The sequence below is a fragment of the Antechinus flavipes genome, chromosome 1 (assembly GCF_016432865.1).
Source record: "Antechinus flavipes isolate AdamAnt ecotype Samford, QLD, Australia chromosome 1, AdamAnt_v2, whole genome shotgun sequence".
Taxonomy (NCBI): domain Eukaryota; kingdom Metazoa; phylum Chordata; class Mammalia; order Dasyuromorphia; family Dasyuridae; genus Antechinus; species Antechinus flavipes.
Genome location: NC_067398.1, coordinates 585,317,807 through 585,337,794, shown reverse-complemented (window position 1 = coordinate 585,337,794; position 19,988 = coordinate 585,317,807). Strand labels below are relative to the sequence as shown.

At 34.1% G+C, this 19,988-nt stretch overlaps 1 protein-coding gene across 1 annotated transcript in view; it reads left to right on the top strand.

The window, feature by feature from the left end:
• The window catches only part of RGS22 (regulator of G protein signaling 22), a 156,432-nt gene that overhangs the window by 46,058 nt on the left and 90,386 nt on the right, over positions 1 to 19,988 (top strand). Inside the window, exons 7-11 of the mRNA XM_051970921.1 lie at positions 3,009 to 3,129; positions 5,281 to 5,872; positions 7,624 to 7,785; positions 10,642 to 10,816; positions 15,704 to 15,852. Coding sequence (XP_051826881.1) covers positions 3,009 to 3,129; positions 5,281 to 5,872; positions 7,624 to 7,785; positions 10,642 to 10,816; positions 15,704 to 15,852 — 1,199 coding nt within the window. The remainder of the gene's footprint in view (positions 1 to 3,008; positions 3,130 to 5,280; positions 5,873 to 7,623; positions 7,786 to 10,641; positions 10,817 to 15,703; positions 15,853 to 19,988) is intronic.

Below are 19,988 nucleotides of genomic sequence, written 5' to 3'. Positions count from 1 at the left end.
ACAGTTTGATATTCCTCTTTTCTGTTCTTTGTAATGTTGAAATGTTCATGTGAAATTTATAATAAAATATAAAATGAAAAAAGAAGTCATTAACGATGAACCCTTCACTCCATATCTCCCTCTTTGCTCCTCTTTTGCTTCAGAGAGTTGTAAAGGCCATCCCCATTACATGTGTATTATTGATTTCACTCTCTCCTACAGATCGAGTTCCATCTCCCACCCAAAGTCATTCCCTTTTTCTTTAGTCTTTAATATCTCTTATCTGCTGGTTCCTTCTTTGCTACTACTATCATATTCAAATGAAAAATTTCTTATATGTTCTCTCACGTTATCCTGCATTCTGTATTGAAGTGCCTTAACCATTGGGTTGAGGTCAAAGAGAAAGCTGAAAAAGTCCTGAAGGATAGAGGAACTGGCAATGTCAATGATACCAGAAAAACAGGTTTAGGAGGAGTGAAGATGAAAAGGCAGAATAATAGGAGACTATGTTCAGATAAGGAAATGCCAAAGTTTCTAATTAAGGAAGTGGCCCATTTATGGATAATGGCAAGAACTATTATGTGATCATTCTTCAAGGTGGCTGAGATATGGAGCAGTCATAGGATTTAAGGAGGCTGAAGAACTGGGAGTTTAGGGAATTTGAAGAACCTAATATGAGGGCACAAATTAGGAAGAAGAAGACTGTGATGAGCCAGAAGGTAAATGAATGTCAAAGTTGTAAATCTAGATATCTGAAAGGATAATGGTTCCTTTAACAGAAATAAGGACATTTTAGTAAAAAGGGTGAAAGTGAGTTTTGGAAGGAAGATAATGGTTTCTGTTTTGATCACATTGAATACATGGGATGGCCAGTTTCAAAGGCAATCATGTATCAGACAATACGTAGGACTTCAAAGTCAGAAGAGAATCTGGAGTGATCTGAGACTCATATCTACATAGAGATGATAATTCAACCCATGGGAGCCAATGATGTACCCAAGAGAATGATCGGGAGAAAACAGAAGATGATCCAAGGCCATACATTGGAGTATGTCCTGAGATAGCAGGAATTATATAAATATGTATGTGTGTGTATACATATACATATACATACACATACATACATACATACATATATACATAGATATATGGAGAACCAAAAAAGGAAACTGAGAGGGCAAGTCATATTAGTCAAGGTTAAGAGGAAAACCAGTAGAGAGTATCACAAAACCCTAAAGGAGAAATTATTCAGGAGGGGAGAGAGTCCGTTGTGTCAAACACATGAGAGAGGGGTCATGTGAGAAGAGGATTAAGAAAAGACCTTTAGCTTGGGCATATGAAATCATTGGAAACTCAGTAACTTTTTCAGCTCCCATGGATTTAAATATTTTTGGGCAGATGACTCCTAGATCCATCCCTAGAACCTCTTCAACCTTAGTCCTACAACACAAATTGTCTGTTGAATATTTCAAGTGGGACTGACATGTCCAAAATTAAGTTAATTATGAAAATCTCATCATCCTAATCTCCTAGGTTGGTAATCTCAACATTTCTCTGGATTCATCATTCTTCTTCACCTCCAGTATCTGTTCAGTTGCTGAATATTTCCATTTTTAACTTCAACAGCATCTCTCTATTAACCTCGAAAATACCAAAGAATTCACAGAGGTTATATACCAACTGTCATTCTGAAAAATAAAACAAACCAAAAGAGCCACAGAGGTTATTATACCAACTGTTAACTCTGGTCAAAGAGACACAGATGTCATAGCAAAAGCTTTATGCTTACAGTCAACTCTGAAAAATAAAATTAAATAAAATGTCAAATTGCTCACAGAGGTTATAGGCAACAAATCATCTTGATTTTGTTGGAGGAGGGAAACTAGACATGCATATCAAGGTCTTCTCTACGACCAAAGGGACTCAAAGCAGCAAGGGCAAACCTTAATACATATAGTTATGGCTAAACCAAGCAGTGAGGTGTAACAGTAACCATGAAATAAGTGTGTCTAGTGATTCATAGCAAGGCCTCATGATGGCAACATGGTTCCTGCGAGTGCTTGTCCAGGCTCAGGGATCACCTAGGGCTGCTTTGAGCCAATTCAATGATTTAATTGCAACAGAATTCATCCAGAGGATGAGCACAAAGGACTGTTGTATGTCAAGCACAGAGTACAACCTCCTTGCTGGGCATTAGTTCTAGAAAACAAAATGTCTCCTAATATAAGAAAAGGGAGGTATGTTCTTGACAGCTGATGCTCTCACTCACACAGCTGTCTTCAGTTGAGGGCCTCATCATCTTTCACTTATTGCAACAGCCTCCTCATTGATCTCCCTATCTCTAGTCTTTTCCCCTTCAATCCCTTTACTACCTAAATACTTTCCTTTAAATCCAGTATTGACTATGTATCTTCCCTACTCAGTCATCTGTAATGACTTTCTATTGTCTTTAAGCTAGCATACAATTTTTTTTTGTTTAGCTTTTAAAGCATTATACAATATCTCCTCAATTTATTTTTTCTGCCTTATTGTATATTACTCTTTTTTTTTTGGATAATATTCACTGTATTTTGGCTAAACTGGCATCCTTTCTGATCTTCACCCAAAACACTGCATCTCTTATTTGTGTCATGCCTTTTTTATTGCTTTCCCATCTGCCTAAAGTTTCTACACTGAAGATGCTGCTGGAGCACTATTTTCTGTATTTAGCGTTTCCTGATCCTCCCTTACTCTTCTCCCCCAAACTTATATTTAATTACTTTGTACACATTTATTTTTATTCATTTTATACTTGTTTACACACACACACACACACACACACACACACACACACACACACTCTTCAGATAAAAGTAAGATGTTGCTTGTCCAGGATTTCATTGTGGGGATTTGTGATTCATACACAGGTTGGGTATGGGGGTCTCTTAAGGTCCTTTCCAACTCTTAATTTTTCTTTCTTTGGTAGCAACGCTGGCCTCTATGTGAAAAAAAGAATAATATATTAAACCTGTGTGCTTTTTACTTTCTAGGCTACATTTACTCAGACACAAGATTGGTTTACAATGGCAAAACAAAGCCAGGCCACAGTGACAACCTTCTCATCACCTACTAGTATTATCAGTTCTAGGATTCAAGAGAAAGCCTTTGAGGGTAAGCAGAAGGGGCAAATTTTAAAACAATGAAAATATTGAAGTTTATGCCATTCTTTAGTCTTAACTGTTTCTTGTTCTATTGTTACAGTATGACATTTTGTGATTTTGTTGGTGGAGCTGAAAAGGGAAAGCTTTCCTTCTCTCCATATTATTATAACATATTTTTTTATCTTCTAAATCAATCAACCCCTGCTCTTAAGGTGAGACATTCAGGAAGCAGGACAATTTGCCACTGGGGAAAGCTTCTAGAGCAAGAGGTCACTAATTGGGGACCCATGAACTTTATAAAGAATTATTTCAAAATAATTGGGTTTTTATACATAAAAAACATTCTGAAGGAGAATCCATAGGCTTCATCAGGCTGCCAAAGGGGGATCCATGGAACAAAAAAAGATTAAGAGCCCTAGTCTTGAGAGTGAGACAATTGTCATGGAGAAAGGAAATAGGAATAGAGGTAGAGCTTAGCCATTGACCCTACTATTTTTATCTTGATTCCCTTAAAAAAAATGTTCTCAGTACCCCACAGATGTCCAATACTATTTATTCTCTTATATATTCTTTGTACTACAACTGACCTATACCCAGTTTAAGGGAAAACTGATTCTCCTAGCTCATGAGATATATGATTCTATCAATTTATTCTTCCAAGTCCTATGATTCTTAGGTAAACAAGGCTTTTTTCTCTTGCTTAACATCCTTAATTTGGAAATATGAAGGGGTGATGAGCAGGGAAACTAATGAGTGGCATTCAAGGACTGTGTGTACTTATATATTTCTAGGACTTGCATGTAGTAAGTAAGCACTTAATGTTTATTGAAAAGGTGAAAAGAAAGCATAAATATCAGTGTTACTTCTTACTATAACTTTCTTCAATGCTATGATTCTAAAGTTTGTACTTGGCTTTAGTAGTTTAGTAATAATAATAACAGAACTTGAAGAAATATTCTCTTCCCATGTTAAGATGAGGAAGGTACACCTTTAAAGGGTTTATAAGAGATCATTCTTTTACCATGGGATTGGGGATTAAACCCACTGATCTTCAGTAAAAATAAAAATGAAAAATTTCCAATTCATTTTGTCAAAAATGTGTTGAATGATAAAGTAAGACTGATTAGGACATGAATTATGCCTTACCTTGTTTGAGTACTTTTGAAACCAGTTGAATGTGTACTGTAGAATAATATAAACAATATATCTTTTACAGCTTTGGGAGATGAAGAAAGGATAGATAGAAGGGTATTTCTAGTCACAAATATAGGATCCTTTATTTTGAAGGAGTTTGATGGGAAATAGTATGCTTGTATATTTATAGGCCTATCTATAGAGAGGGACTACATTAAGTGAGAATGTGGAATAACTAATGGATAGCTTGCTTGCTTTATGGATATCCATAGTATCCATGAAGACATCTCAAGGAAAGTCTCTCAGTCTGATGGGACTCCTATTTTGGAAAACATAGACAAGAGCTGGTGCACAAGATGTAAATATTTAGGTTGTGATTGCAGTTTTGAAAGGAGAACCCACATTGATGAGCTCACAAATCTGTTGACCTATGTAGAGAATTTGTGAACAGACTTGTACTATTCAAAAATTTTTAACTTTAATAACTTAGATTGCAAAGATTATAAAGAGAAATCTCATCTTTCTGGTATAGGTGGTTAAATTTTCTTCTCTTATTTCATAGGAAATAACCATAGAGCTCATCTTATTTTACAGATGATCAAATTGATGTCTAGAGAGGTTAAGTTACTTGCCCAGTATCACATAAGTAGTAATAAAGAAAAAAATGAAGATTTTGTACTCAATTTTTCTACTTGCAGAGCCAATGCTTTTCCCCACTATAGTATGCTGTCCTTCAAATTAAGAAATGGTCATATATAGACTTAAATACTGACAAACATTGGATATAATTTCTTTGTTTTATGTGTGAGGTACTTTTCACTTGTCGTTAGGATATGAAATAAAATATTGAGCATAGTTGTTTATTTTAACATGTTAATATGGTGTTTCTGTCATGTTTACAATAACCTATGCTATATGAGTTTAACAATTCTTAAGGAATTTTATGAAAGCCTCTTTATATCAATTACATAGTAAAACACAGTTTGATTTAATGGTCTTTTTAATGACTAATGATTTAATCCAAAAGGTGATAACATTTTTGATGAACCTATGAAGAAAGATTCAAGCACTGATCCTGGATCATCATTAGAAACTTTGGATGCAAAAGGTTTTCTATCTGTTAAAGACTCTCCTTCTCATGCTCTTTTGAGAATTTATTTAGAAAGAAAACAGGCCAATCAGGATTTGGAAGTATTTTTCACAACATTTGAAGAATTTGTAACTGCTTATATAAACTTTATTATGAAATCAGCACTAGCAAAACTTGTTCAACGGCCACTTAAAGAAGACGTTATAAACTTTGATAATGTTTCACAAGTGGTGATACAAGCTCAGAAGGAGAATGTTGAAAGGAAAATTTCACATTTTTCTGTTGACATCAAAAAGAATGAGTTTGATGAGAATGTAGAGCTCGTGAGTTTATGTTCAAGAACTGAAAGCATCGGAGTAGATGCCAGAGCTGATTGGTGTCTTTCTCATAAAACTTACGACATTGGCACCAGGAAAGAGTTTGAAAGATTTAAGAAGTTTATAAAAGGGACATTAGGGGAGAGATATCGGTGGCTCTGGATGGATATTGAAAGATTAAAGGTTCTTAGGGATGCTGGAAGACGTCAGAGGTATTTTTCCTTTTATTAAATTATATTTTTAAATTAAAAAAAATTATTTGAATGTTTTATTACTAGTTCAATAAATCTTCTTGACCCTAAAATAATTAATGCTCTGGAGGGAAATTATTATTATTAAAAATTGAAATCATGATTGTTATTAATACTTTCTCTAAGTTTCTGATTTTCATAGTTAACAGAAAATCAAAAAGATTCACTTAATAAAATATTTTCTCTTGAGAGTTCAAAATACTTTCACATTTATTATTTTTATTCTTACAAAACTACTATGGCCAAGGTTTTGTTTTTCTTCTTTTATAAGAGAGGAAACACATTCAAAGATGTAAATGTCTTGTTCAAGTTGACAGTTTGTTTTGGCCAACATGAAAACTTCTCTCTCTGATAGTTTTTATAGTAATCTTGATGATACTACTGTTCACTCTAGGATGATATTTTTTATGTGCTGTTAAAGATTTCCATGGTAACTGGGAATAAAAGCTATGATATCCCAACAAGTACCTGTATATTTGTCTGATTCTTGTAGTAGAGAGAGCCATATAAATCTTGGTCCAGTTTTATTTTTATTTTTATTTTTTTTTAATTTAATTTTATTTAATAATAACTTTGTATTGACAGAATCCATGCCAGGATAATTTTTACACAGCATTATCCCTTGCAATCACTTATGTTTCGTTTTTTCCCCTCCCTCCCTCCCTCCTCCCCCCCCCCAAGATGGCAAGCAGTCCTATATATGTTAAATATGTTGCAGTATATCCTAGATACAATACACATTTGCAGAACCGAACAGTTCTCCCGCTGCACAGGGAGAATTGGATTCAGAAAGTAAAAATAACTCAGGAAGAAAATCCAAAAATCAAATAGTTCACATTCATTTCCCAGTATTCCTTCTTTGGGTGTAGCTGTTTCTGTCCATCATTTATCCAATGAAACTCAGTTAAGTCTCTTTGTCAGAGAAATCCACTTCCATCAGAATACATCCTCATACAATATCGTTGTCGAAGTGTATAATGATCTCCTGGTTCTGCTCATCTCACTTAGCATCAGTCCATGTAGGTCTCTCCAAGCCTCTCTGTATTCATCCTGCTGGTCATTCCTTACAGAGCAATAATATTCCATAACATTCATATACCACAATTTCTTGGTCCAGTTTTAAATGAAGTTAAAATCTTCAATAAGTTAGTTCTATGATATTGAACTAATTAGAACTTAGGAGATATGAAACATCTTGGTAGATTACATCTAATTAAAGAAGTCCTAGTCTTAGCCAGCTTTCTAATAACTGAACTAGATTTTTAGAGAATGAAGATAGAGTAGACTAATACTCCTATTAGGATATCTATCTAACCTGAACATAAACATTTACTATGTTCTACATAATTTTTATTTTTATTTTTGGCATATAGGTTACAGAGCTAATTTTTACACTGAATAAACAGTGATTCCAAAGTGCTCACTTGTGGATTATGAAAAGCCACTTCTCTGGGTCTCTAAGCATTTCTGACATGAAAGAGATTTTTCTAGAAGTGCTCTTTAAAGTTTTTTCAGTCTTAATTGCTTAGGAACTTGATTGTTATCACTTTTCTCAATCTTATGATGTTAAGATTTCCAAAATCCAGAAGTTTGGAGTTCCTTGAAATAAAATTTTGATTATATTATTTCTAGATTATGTGAAGATTTGGAAATTATTGGTTTTTCACTAATCTTGATAGTAATAGTATGTTCTGTGTTTCCTTTTATTCTAGACACCTTGAGAAGATGAGAAAATGCTATCTAGTGAGTACTGGAGAGTGCTATCTCACTCCAGAAGTCTTAATAAAACTTAATTTAATAGATGGATCTTTTTGGAATGAGCCACATTTGAGATGCATTCAGGCTGACGTTGTGAAACCCTTACTTCAGTATTGGTAGGAAAAACTGAAGCTTGAATGATAGTTATTTAATTTCTCTTTCTTAGACTGTGTAGGAAAATTGTTTGTTTGTTTTTTTTACAGACATAAGAATTAATAGAAATTTAAAATGGTAAAGTCATCATTTAGACATTTTCCTGAATACCATAGTTTCTCCCCAAAGACTCCAATTTTAAAAACTTTTTAAAAGTCCAGTGAGAAGCTCTCTTAGATACCTTGGTTTTTACAATGCTAGAGACCATAGAGTAGATCAGAAATCATACAATATCCTCTTTAACTCAGATATTTTCTCTTCAAATCTTAGCTATTTACTCTCTCTACCCCCTTCAAATGCTATGATCCTAATATGTCTTCCTGCCCAACCTGTTCCTAAAATATCCTTTCAATTGTTTTAGCTCCTTACAAACCAAGTCAGCCATAACAAGACTTTTTCTTCTCCTATCTTCCATATAGATTTCCTTAAGTGTCGATTTAATCTTGTCACTTGTCGGTTCAAAAGGCTCCCTATTGCTGCTAAAGATAAGATAGAAATTCTTCTGTTTTATGTTTTAAAGCTGTTCAACTTGGCTCCCATCTTTCTTTTTAGCATCATTATACACTCTTTCTCTTTCAATCACGTACTAGGATCCAGCATCTTTCTATTTATTCCTCTATTCCTTCTATTTCTATTACTCCATCTTCCTTTTCTATTTCTTTGGCTAGAATACACTCTTTTTTCACTTACACTTCATAAAGTCCTTGCCCCTTTCAAGATAACAGTTCAAACATTAATTTCTACATCTTTTACAGGGATTTTTAAAAAATATATAAATCTTTTGACCATTTAACACACTTTCTCTTAAGTCTCTTTATTTTGTACTTATTCTCTCTCTCTTTCTCTCTCTCGCTGTGTGTGTGTGTGTGTGTGTGTGTGTGTGTATTCTCTCCCCAATAAACTATAAAACCGTTGAGAAAAGACTTTTAATTTGTTGTTGTTGTGTCCCCAGTTCTTAGCACAGTGCTTGGCCTTTAGTTTGCTTGTTTAATTAAAAAGAGGAGCATTAGGAGAATGTACATGATATAGGACTGTCATACAAAGATATGATGATATTCTTTCTTTTAAGTATTTAAAATACTCTCATTAGGGGAGTTAGACTTATTCTCCCAGAATCCAGAAGGCAAAACTAGCACTAGTGAATAAAAACTGCAGAATGGCTAATGTAGACTTGATTTAAGGAAAAATTTCCAAAGAATTAGAACTATTCAAGAGTGGAATGGACTGCTTTAGGAGTTACCTGAAAACTTTAAGATCAAATGAGCATCTGTTCTGAGGGGATTCAGGCTTGGGTTGGACTTTGTGACCTCTGAGGTATTACTCAAGTAAATCTGAAAGTCTTTGATTCTGTGGATTCAATAGATAATAGGGAACAATGTGAACAGAGACTGAGGTGGGAAAGCAGAAGGCAGTAGTTTTAAGGTCAGGCTGGAAATACAATGTGATATCAGATTATAGAGCAGTTTAAATGGCAGGCTAAAGACTCTGAACTCTTTATGTAAATTGTGTACTAACTCACTTCTCACATACAATGACCTGATTTGATATCAAATATATTAAATAAACCCAAATATGTGGGTATACATGCATTGCTATCTTTTGGGCTTAGTGACAAAAGATCCCAGAGTATTGACCTCTTCTGTTTTTATAATAGGATGCTCACAAGTTTATACTAATTACAGATATTCAGATTACTGATTTTTCTCTAACCCCATCACCCCACTGTATTTTTAAGTTCTAGAACAGTAACTGAGTTATAAGCAGTACTAAAATAGCTGTATAAATTTCTTTTATGGCACTTGTAACTTTCCAAACTGAAATATTCTCCCCTGACTACTATTTTCCTATATGTCTTGACTTCCTCTGTTAGAATGTAAGTTCCTTCAGGATAGGACTCTTCAAATTTGCATATAGCACTTAATAAATGCTTTTTCATTTATTTATTAATTTCAGTCTGTCAGCCAACAAACATTTATTAAGAAGCTACTATGTGGCAGGCATTGTGCTAAGTGCTGAAGTTGCTAAGAAAAGCAGAGTCCTTGTTCTCAAGGAGCTCACAATCTAATAGGGAAAGATCACATGTAAAAAGCTGACAAGTGGTTTATCCTGCATGGATGGGGCATTCTGGAATCTTGCAGTGGAAAATTCTGAGATGTCTACTCTGGTTTTTCCTTAAATGGAGAATCTCGGGAATGGCTCTTTAATGTCCACCCTCTGTCCACTCTGATCAGAAAGAGGGAGGGACACCACCTGAGGCAAAGGAAGCATGCTTTCCGTGCTGATAGGATTTTGCAGAAAGATTAATTCCTGTAGACAATGATGGAGTATAGCAGAGCAGCCAGGTGGCACATGATCATTGATTTATTTATGCAATAAAGGCAGATTTGCCTTATATTAAATTCTACTCTATGAGATTCTCAAATTTTCTATTCTCTTTATAATGGTGAACAATAAAAAAAATTTGAGGATGACTAGAAATGGATCCTAGATTCATTGGACTGTAAAAGAAAAACCTTAGAAGTTATAAATTCTAAACACCCTTTCATTTGAAAGATGAGTAAACTGAGGATTACAGAGGAAAAATGACTTGTAAGACTATAGGTACCTAGGTGACAGAGATGGGATCTGAACTCAGGACCTCTCGCTCCAATCTTTTGCATTTTCTACTATACTATACCACATGCTACCTCTTAGAAAATAATAGGTTAGAAATAATGGTAGTTGGGGCCAAATAGGTATATTGTAAATGTTTTTATGACCAGAGATATAAGGAATCGTTTTTAATCAAAACTTCCTTAAAGTTATATTTCTTCCAACAGGGGACCTAGATTCTGTGTAACACATAAATATGAAATTAAAAATGCCAGTGCTGAACTGAAATTCTGGCATTCCCGCCAAGAGCAACCAAGGAAAGATATCGATCCTTTCCCACAAATGGTGACGCTTTTACCACTAAGACCTAAATCTTGCATGCCACAGATTTCTACATTAAAGGTAAGTTGGATTGTTGAGCTCATTATTTTAAAGTTTGTGTTAAAAATCCATATTTGGTTTATATATATGCCTTCATCAAGTTTAATCATCAAAATCTTTTAATAATGTGCAGCTTGCATATTTAACATGTATTGATCATCCTGCCATCTAGGGGAGGAGGTGGGGGAAGGAGGGGAAAAATTGAAACAAAAGGTTTGGCAATTGTAAATGCTATAAAATTACCCCTGCATATAACTTGTAAATAAAAAGCTATTTTTAAAAAATGTGCAGCTTGAAATAAACAAGAAATCGAAATGCAATGCAATGTTTTTAAATGGAATCTTTTTTTTGTATGTGTTTACAATTATTTGTGAATATAAAATTAGGCACTTATCTTTTCCTTAATTTCAAATATGTTTGGAAACTTGCTTCCAGTGTTAATCCATATCCTCCTGCCTTGAATTTTATCCTGGCTGCTATGCCTTGCCTTTTTAATTTGATGTAGGCACTTAACTTTAGCTCTGTTCTATAGGGATTGCCTTTCCTCAGTCTGTATAATTCTGTATATCCTTCCCTTTTCCTCCCTTTTCTGCAGTTATCTGATACACTGAAATAGCTTCCCTCATGGACTGAAATACTCTCCATGGAAAACAATAGTCTGCTTGAATTTATTCCCCAATGATTAGTATGCTCCCATCCTATCATTCTTCCCCCAGTCCTGATACACTGAAATAGCTTCCCTCATGGACTGAAATATCTCCATGGAAAACAATAGTCTGCTTGAATTTATTCCCCAATGATTAGTATGCTCCCATCCTATCATTCTTCCCCCAGTCCTGTAATTCTGTACACTCAGCTGTCATTGTTCAAATCCTATTCTTAACCTCCACCAATTGTTCTCTTATTCTTGTTTCCTCAACCAATCCCATTTATCCCTTTTGCCTTTTGTAATATTATATTCTAAAATCTCATTTGGTTTTTAGTATAAGCTTCCATAAAGCACAAACTTCAGTACAAGCTTTAAGTGTGTGTTAGGATTCTTACAAAGTGATGAGTCAGTTGTCTAATTTTAGCATAATGCTTAGCAGTTCTCTAGTTGAGAGTTCACACCTTTCACATCTTTAAGAGTTCACACATTAGCATTGGAGATTCACCCAAGTCAGGATTCAGTCGAGAGATGATTCACAAGTCAGGAATCCACAATCCCACTCTCTCGGAGGAGGAGTCAACCTTTGAGTTCATACCTCTTAAAAGAACATATAAATGACAAGCCTCACTCAGGAGTCAGCCCGTTGGAGAGATTGAGAAAGCGGATTCAGTTGGGCAGAATGAAGGATTTGGAAGAAGGGGCTGAAGCTGGCAAAGGCAAAAGACTAGCAACAAGAGCCCTTGGAACCAAGGAGAGAGATAGGCCTCTAAGAAAGCTAATTGGGATATTTTGGAAGAGACAATAAAGAACTGGATTTTAACTCCTGGCTACATTTGAGGTGATTATTGATCTGAACTGAAACTAAGGCTGTCTCCAGAAGTTCCCCAAGAAACCTGCTCCCAGAGAACATCATATTTTAGAGAAGAGACTTACAATTGTGATTCTTTGGTATTTGAATTGCTTCTTTCTCAGTGTATTTAAAAAACTTTCTCTAATATGGGAATACTGATTTTAGCTAGGATTTTTCTTTTTGTATTCCTTTCAGGGAGATGATTAGCGGATTCTTTATATTTTCACTTTGTTCTCTGGTTCTAATAAGACTGAGCAATTTTTGTTTATGATTTATATATTTCATTATAGTGTGCAATCATTTTTTAAAAATCATAGGTTTTAGGTAATATTCTAATTCTCCTTGAGCTATTTTCAATGTTAATTTTTTATACCACATATCTTATATTTATCTTTTTTTTCAATTTTTTTGTTTTAATATGGAGTCATTGATTTCTCTTGGTTTGGGGGTTTTCCTCCTTATAGTTCTCAGTATCTCTTTTACTTGGATAAGGTTCACCATTTTTTCTTCTAAGCTGTTTATTATTTTTCAAATTCTTCCAGAGTGTCTGCTTTTAATTGTTAGAATCACTTATATCGTCTTTTGGGGTTTCTTTAGAAATAGAATTTTTATCTTGTTTAATATTTTCTTTTATTTATTCATCATCTTTAGTTTTAGTTTCTGAATCGACTCTCCAACTCCCCCTATTCCCTGGCCTCTGGCCAGGTTCTGGCCCTTCTGTGCTTTGGGACCATGGTAGGGTGGTAGCCCTTGCTTGGTCTCTCCATAAGTGCCATGCTCTTCTGGGATTAAATCTTATTTCCTGTAACTTTGAAGTTCAAAGTACTACATCTTTACCTTCACAAAACAGAGTGCTAGAGATCTCGAAACCTCTGGGTCTCATGTGTCCTGCCATGTTGTCTCTGCCTATTGCCATTCTTTCTCAAGGGGATTCTCCACTCTTGGTATCTCTGGATCCTTACTGATCATACTTATCTGTAGCTGCTTTTTAGTAGTACTGGAAGACTGGACTTGTTGGCCTGTGATGGCTTTGTGGAAGATCAATCAACTAATTTCTCTCAGGCTTCTGACTGTCTTTTTTATTTTTAGTGTTGTTTCCTCTATAAGCACTTAAAAGCCTATAATACTGGCATCAAAACATAGTTGTTCCATTATCTTTGATAGTGAAAAGTTTTTTGAAATATTTTTTGCTAATCTTTTCCATTTTTCTTCTCTTTTGTAGTATTATTTCCAGTGTCATCAATGAAAGTCTTTGGGATATCTTTCTAAAGTTTCTTTAAGCAGGTTTTATCCTCTATTGCTTCTCTCTGTTTTATGAGATGATGCTTTTGCATCTATCATCATCCTTCTTAAGCTTTTATAGCTAATCTTTTTGTGGTGGCAATGAATTGGAAATTAAGTGGATGCCTATCAATTGGGGAATGATTGGATAAGTTATGATGTATGAACATGATGTAATATTGTTATTCTATAAGAATAGTAAAGCCTGGAAAACATTACATGAACTGAGGCTGAGAGAAGTGAGCAGAACCAGAAGAACATTGTACGCAGTAACAGCAAAATTATGTGATGACCAACTTCTTAGTTCTTAGTTCTTCTTAGCATCGTGGTGATCCAAGATAATTCCAATAGACTTGGGATGAAAAATGGCATCCACATTCAGAGTGTGAATTATGGAGAATGAATACATATTGAAACATATCATTTCCATCTCTTTTTTTTGTTTACTTTTTATTTCTTGTGTTTTTTTCCTTTTGTCCTGATTTTTCTTTTACAACATGACTAATTTGGAAATATGTTTAAAATGATTAGACATGTATAGCTTATGTCAAATTGCTTGCTGTCTTGGGGAGGGAAGAGAGTAGGGAGAGGAGAAAAAATCTAGAACTCAAAATCTTACAAAATGAATGTTAAAAATTATCTTTGCATGCAATTGGAAAAATAAAATACTATTGAGGGGAAAAAAGATTTTATGGTTGAGTTTATATTCTGACTTCTGTTAACTATCACTTCTCATTTGGCAAATAACTTGCTGATTAAGGTGCTTTATAGTTTCTTTTGGCTTCCTTCTTTAAGGCAATAAATTTATATTTATTTAACTTTTGGATAAACTAATGGTTGACATAGATGTTATTTCTGTAGAACATGTTCTGTTTTTGATGTTCAACAACTTGTTTAAATAATCTAGGGCTAAATCTTTTTTTAATTCTATACTATCTCCTTTTATCATTATTATTGTTGTTATTAGTCTTGTTTTTTAAACTAATTCTGATTACTGAGCCTGGAGTCAAGAAGAACTGAGTTCATATCTGGTATCACATTTATCAGTTTGTGACCCTTAAAATCTGTATCACTTAACTTCTTTTTGTCTCAATTTGCTCCTCTTGTAAATGGTTATAATGATAGAACCTATCTTCCAAGGTTATTGTGAAGATAAAATGAGGTAATATTTACAAAGCTCTTTATAAACCTAAATGTCTTTATAAATGATATTATTATTATTATTATAGAGTTAAGTATGTTGCCCCTTTATATTATTAGGAATGAATCAAAATCTCAAGTCTCAACTTTTCAAATTAACTTCAACATTAACTGAGGGTTGCATTTTTTTTCTTTTAATTTTAGGTTATCTAGAAATTTTAACTCTGTGAGATAGTTCATTTTCCAACAGTACTAGATGACTAAGATATTACTATGCTAAATGCAAACAACTTTTTATTCCATAGTTATAAAATAGCATTTATGTGACTTAGTGACTACAATGATCATGGTTGTTAAAACATTTGTAGTCTTTGATCTTCAGGAGCTTAAACTAAAATATCCTAAAATAAATAAATATTCTCTTTATGTAATTTTAAGCCCTAGTAGCAGTTATTAAGGATGCCTATTATGTAGTGTATCATATTGTTTATAAAACACAAGAAATGTTTTTTTTGTTCTCTAGCTGCTTATAAGAGGAGTTGACATTCTTATAAATGTTATAAACCTTTTAATAGAACAGTAATGAAATTATGCTATCCAAAGAGTAAAGAAATAATCTCACAGTAGCCTGAAGAGATTCAGGTTTTCTCTTTCAGCTCGAGTCTAAGGCAATTTTTTTAGCCTACATAATAATAAGAGAAGAAGAGTACTTCTCTGTAATGTTGAATATTTTGGTATGAGGAATGTACAACTCACTTTTTGACTTTCCTCTACCCCAGCTCCAATACTGATAGGCTTTTGTGGATTAACTTTCTAATAATTCTGGATAGAGAAAAACCTTTAACTGTATTGGGGCAAGATGTGGAACAGGAAATGATATGCAGATCCTTAAGTAATCTAATATAAATCTGAGGATTTTGATGCTTAAAGTTGAGATATTTTCTTGCATATATTCTTTCACATTCTCCATTGTCTTTTCACTTCTTAGAAAGATGACTTCATTCAACTACGGTCTTTGAAGTCTGCCAGGAAATCTGTCAAGAAATCTGAAAGAGCAAGCTCAGCAACTTTCAGAAAGTTATCAGGGAAGAGTGAGGCTTCTGATGAAATAGCTGAGCAGGATCTCACTGGGAAGAGGTGGGTACAGTTACAAAGGAAGTTACTGTTCTGTTTTAAAACGCACTATTGGAGTGGAATCAGGTGTGTTTCCATTATTCATGGATACTCTCACTTGTTTGAAGAATTTTCACGTTCAGTAGAAACTGAGAATTAGTTGAGTGATATTTGATGTGCATGCTTATATTTCAAGAGTAAATATTCCTAATTGTTACTTCTGCATATAAGTGTATACTACTGAGGGGTAGGTCCAAAGATCACTAATGTCAAAGGTAGAGTCTTTTTGAATTCTAGAGTTCTATGTCATACTAAAATCCGAAGAACTCTCAGAAAATCTTGCTATTAAGAAGAAAATAATAATGATATAATTTCATTTTATTTATTGTCATTTAACTTTCTAAAAACTTTGCTTTTTTTCTATCCATCATCAATGAATCTTATGTCTAAGAATTGTTATTTTCAATTAAGTTGACTAGGCAAATAAAAAAGAATGAAACTCAAAGCTTCTGATTCTTAGATCAATTCCAACTGCTTGAAATGAATAATTTCCCATGTTTATAATTTTTGTGCTTGTTAATATGGATAATCTAATAAGTGACAATATAGGCAAGAGTTTTTATTAAACTGAGAAATTTTAAAAACAATTGACCTAACTTGAAAAAAAATGTATATTGGTGATAATTAAGAATTGACAAATTATATTATTGATAGAGTAAATGAATTTTATTGATGACTTTTTATTTTATATTGAAGTAATTTCCAAGTCTAATCTCTCCCTTCAGTATAGAACTTTCACTTTGAATAAAAAACAACTAAGCAAAACCAACTGATAGAGTGATCCTCTTTGGATAACCTATGTAATATCTTGTACTTATAGGCATTTCCCCTCTCCTTCTGCTCAGGGGAACAATAGTTATTGTATTTTTTATTCTCTAAGACCAAGACTGATTATTAATTATAATTTCTAAGACTTAGATTTAATCTATTACTGCAAAAATGAAATACTGTTTTAATTTCAATTATACAATTACAGAAAAGACATGGTTAAATAATAAATGTTATATAATGCTTTACTTGGTGCCAGAAAGATTTGGATTCATATTCTACCTCCTAGCCTCTCTGATCTTCAGGAAATTTAATAAGACTATAAGTTGTAAACAATTTGTGATATGAGTAAGTGAATTAAGTTCTCATAACCACAAAATTATCTATAGGTTATATTATCTAAAGCAACTCATCTTTTCCCAAAACACAAGCTTCCTTCCCAATTTCCTATTTTTTATTAATCAAAGTATAAAACTTTAGAATTTTTTTATTTCAATTTAATTTAAAATTTTAATCATTTCTTCTCTCCATATGTCTAATTTTTCTTTCACAAATTTTATGAAAGCCAGCCTTTTTTTTCTTTCTGTTGTCATCAGCTTAGTTCAAGTCTTTATCATCATCACATGTAGACTATTACAAACAACTCCCTCCACTGATAGAAATTTACAGCTAATAACTTATAGTAATATAGAATTGCTAGAGTCATTGAGATTTTTAGTGAGTTGTCCCTGGTTATACAACTAATAATACGTATCAGAGACAGAACTAGAGTTGGCTTCTGTACTCAAAGACTGTCTTTATCTACTTTTGCTGCTTCTAAATGAAATATTATGATAGAAAACAAATCCAAAATTGTGGGATAGCAGGAAAAAGTATAGCTGAATTTCCTCCCTTTCCCCCACAGTTTCTCCACAAAGATCTAGAAAATATACTAGATAGAGACCTGACTGGGAAATTTAAGAAGAAATTACAGTGCCATTTTTCTAGTCCAGCTGAGCATAGGGAAACAGACAGAGATGTCCATGGATATTGGAGATTGGATCTATCCTAGAAGAGCTTCGTGGAACCTTGCCTGACACGGTTTTTTGATGTGAGGTCCAAGACTATGCCTCAGGACAAGAAGAGATTATTGACTCACACAGAAGGGCCTGTCCATGTATAGGATTCAGGTATTTCATTGGAAGCTTTGTCATTTGCTACCCAGTTTCAGGACTTAGGTCCTGAGTAGACCAATGAGATGACCTGTGCCTAAGGGTGGTGTTGCAGAGTACAAATTGCCTGGGAACTTGACAGGATTCACTCAGAAATCAGTATCAGTCCTGTGACTAACAAGAAATCATATAGTCCTGTTTTCAGATCCTCATGACCTCTCAAAACTTCCAAAATAGAAATGACACATCAGAGATAAAGCAATTTCAGCTGTACCCATGCTCTAGGACTCTCAAGAAGCAAAGAAGGTAAAAATCTTATGAGCCTTACTCATACTCTTTCAGCATCTTTTTCCCCACCATCCACCATGGTCACTAGCCAATCCAACCTACAGGCTTGCAAAAGAATATCACACTGTACCTGATTTCCCGATGCTATATTCCTCATCCCTTTTCAATAGTGCCTCAAAAATCCAAACTCCAAGAGCAGAGGCAGAGATAAGGCAGGATACCTTTCAGGGTTTAAAATAGACCTCAATCCCTTACCCTCTTTCTCTCAGGTCCACAATGTTAACAGATGCCAAATAGTAGTCGTAATAGCATCAACGTGACAATGCTCTGTACCAGTGGGCCAGAGAACAGATGAACAGAGGGGGCAGGACACCATGTATGTGGAGGTGGTGTGACATTCCACCAAGCCTTGAAAAAAAAGTTTAGTATTCAGCTGGGGCCAATTGTACCTCCCCAAAAGTCACTTAGGACAGATATGTAGACTGGTAAATCATGAATTGTCCATTTTGGGAGGAGACTGAGACATTTTGAAGTCTGTCTACCCATGAGATGATCAGATCATGGATGGTAGTAGTTAGGGAGGGTAAGAGAGAAGTATAGCATTGAGAAAGGATCAGAAAGTGAACACTAAGGAAAAATAAGGGGTTGGGGAAGATTGAAATTACCAAAGATTTCAGGAAGAAGAAAATCCAAAGACTCCCTCAAGTATAAACTGATAAACCAACAGGGAAGATATTAACATCAGAAAGAAATATTGGCTACAGATTTAATAAACATTGGGAAGTCTCATAAAAGAAATAAAAGAGGGGATAAATAATAGGAAATGCAAATATACAGAATTGAAAAACAGTATGGAAAGAGAGAAGCAAAAAAGCAATAATACTGAAAGTATGGTGTCCATATACACAAAACATGTCGATCTCAAAAATAGCATGCATAGAGATAATTTAAAAATCATAGGTCTCCCAGAAGAACATAAGCCAAAAAAACCAAACACTATAATTTAAGGAATATTATAAGAAAACTGCATGGAACATCTGAACACATAAAATAAAGCTCTAATCTAAAAGATCCATCAATCATCTCCAGAAGAGAAAACCAATGACCACGCACCCCAGCAAACTCCAAAAAAAATAGCATTTAAATTTAACAGTTCCATTGAGAAACAACAAATTCTGTGAATGATCAGGAAAAGATTTTCAAATTCAAAGGAAAGGAAATTCAAATGTTATAAGATTATTTTGCATCCTCATGAAAATTCAGGAGAAAATGGGATAATGTGTTCTGAAAAACTATGGAAATCAAGTTGCAGCTCAAGGTAACCTACTCTGAAAATCTGAGCATAATCATAATTGAAAAAAGAACATTTAGTAATAACAAAGAATTTGAAATATTCTTCGAAAGAAAACTAACTCTGAAGAAATAATATGCTTTTCAGATACCCTAGACAACAGAAATTCAAGAGAGGTAAATTAATAGAGCAGCCGAAGATAGCAGCAGCAATAATGATATCACAGAGAGATCATGGAAAGACTTGTTTCTAAATATACAAAAGGAGACAAGGATGAAGGTGGAAGTCAAGTAGAGCTGATGGTAGTTAGCTGGGCCTGTAGAATTATGGACCAAATCACATGACACCCTACTTATCAGGTTTTTGTAGAACTAAATTACAAAATAGAAGGGTGCATGAAAGGAGTAGAGGAGAATCGAGAGATATATGTAATGTGCACTGCTTAAGTCATGGATTAGCAATGCAGGGAAGGTAACTGCTGTGGTTTCGGAAGTGAGTGAGGTGGCAGGGGAGTGATGGAAAGGGAGACGTGAGATATGTCTAGTTTTGGTGGTGGTGATGGTGGTACTACTTATGAATGTTCCTCTAAGTAAAGGAGAGAT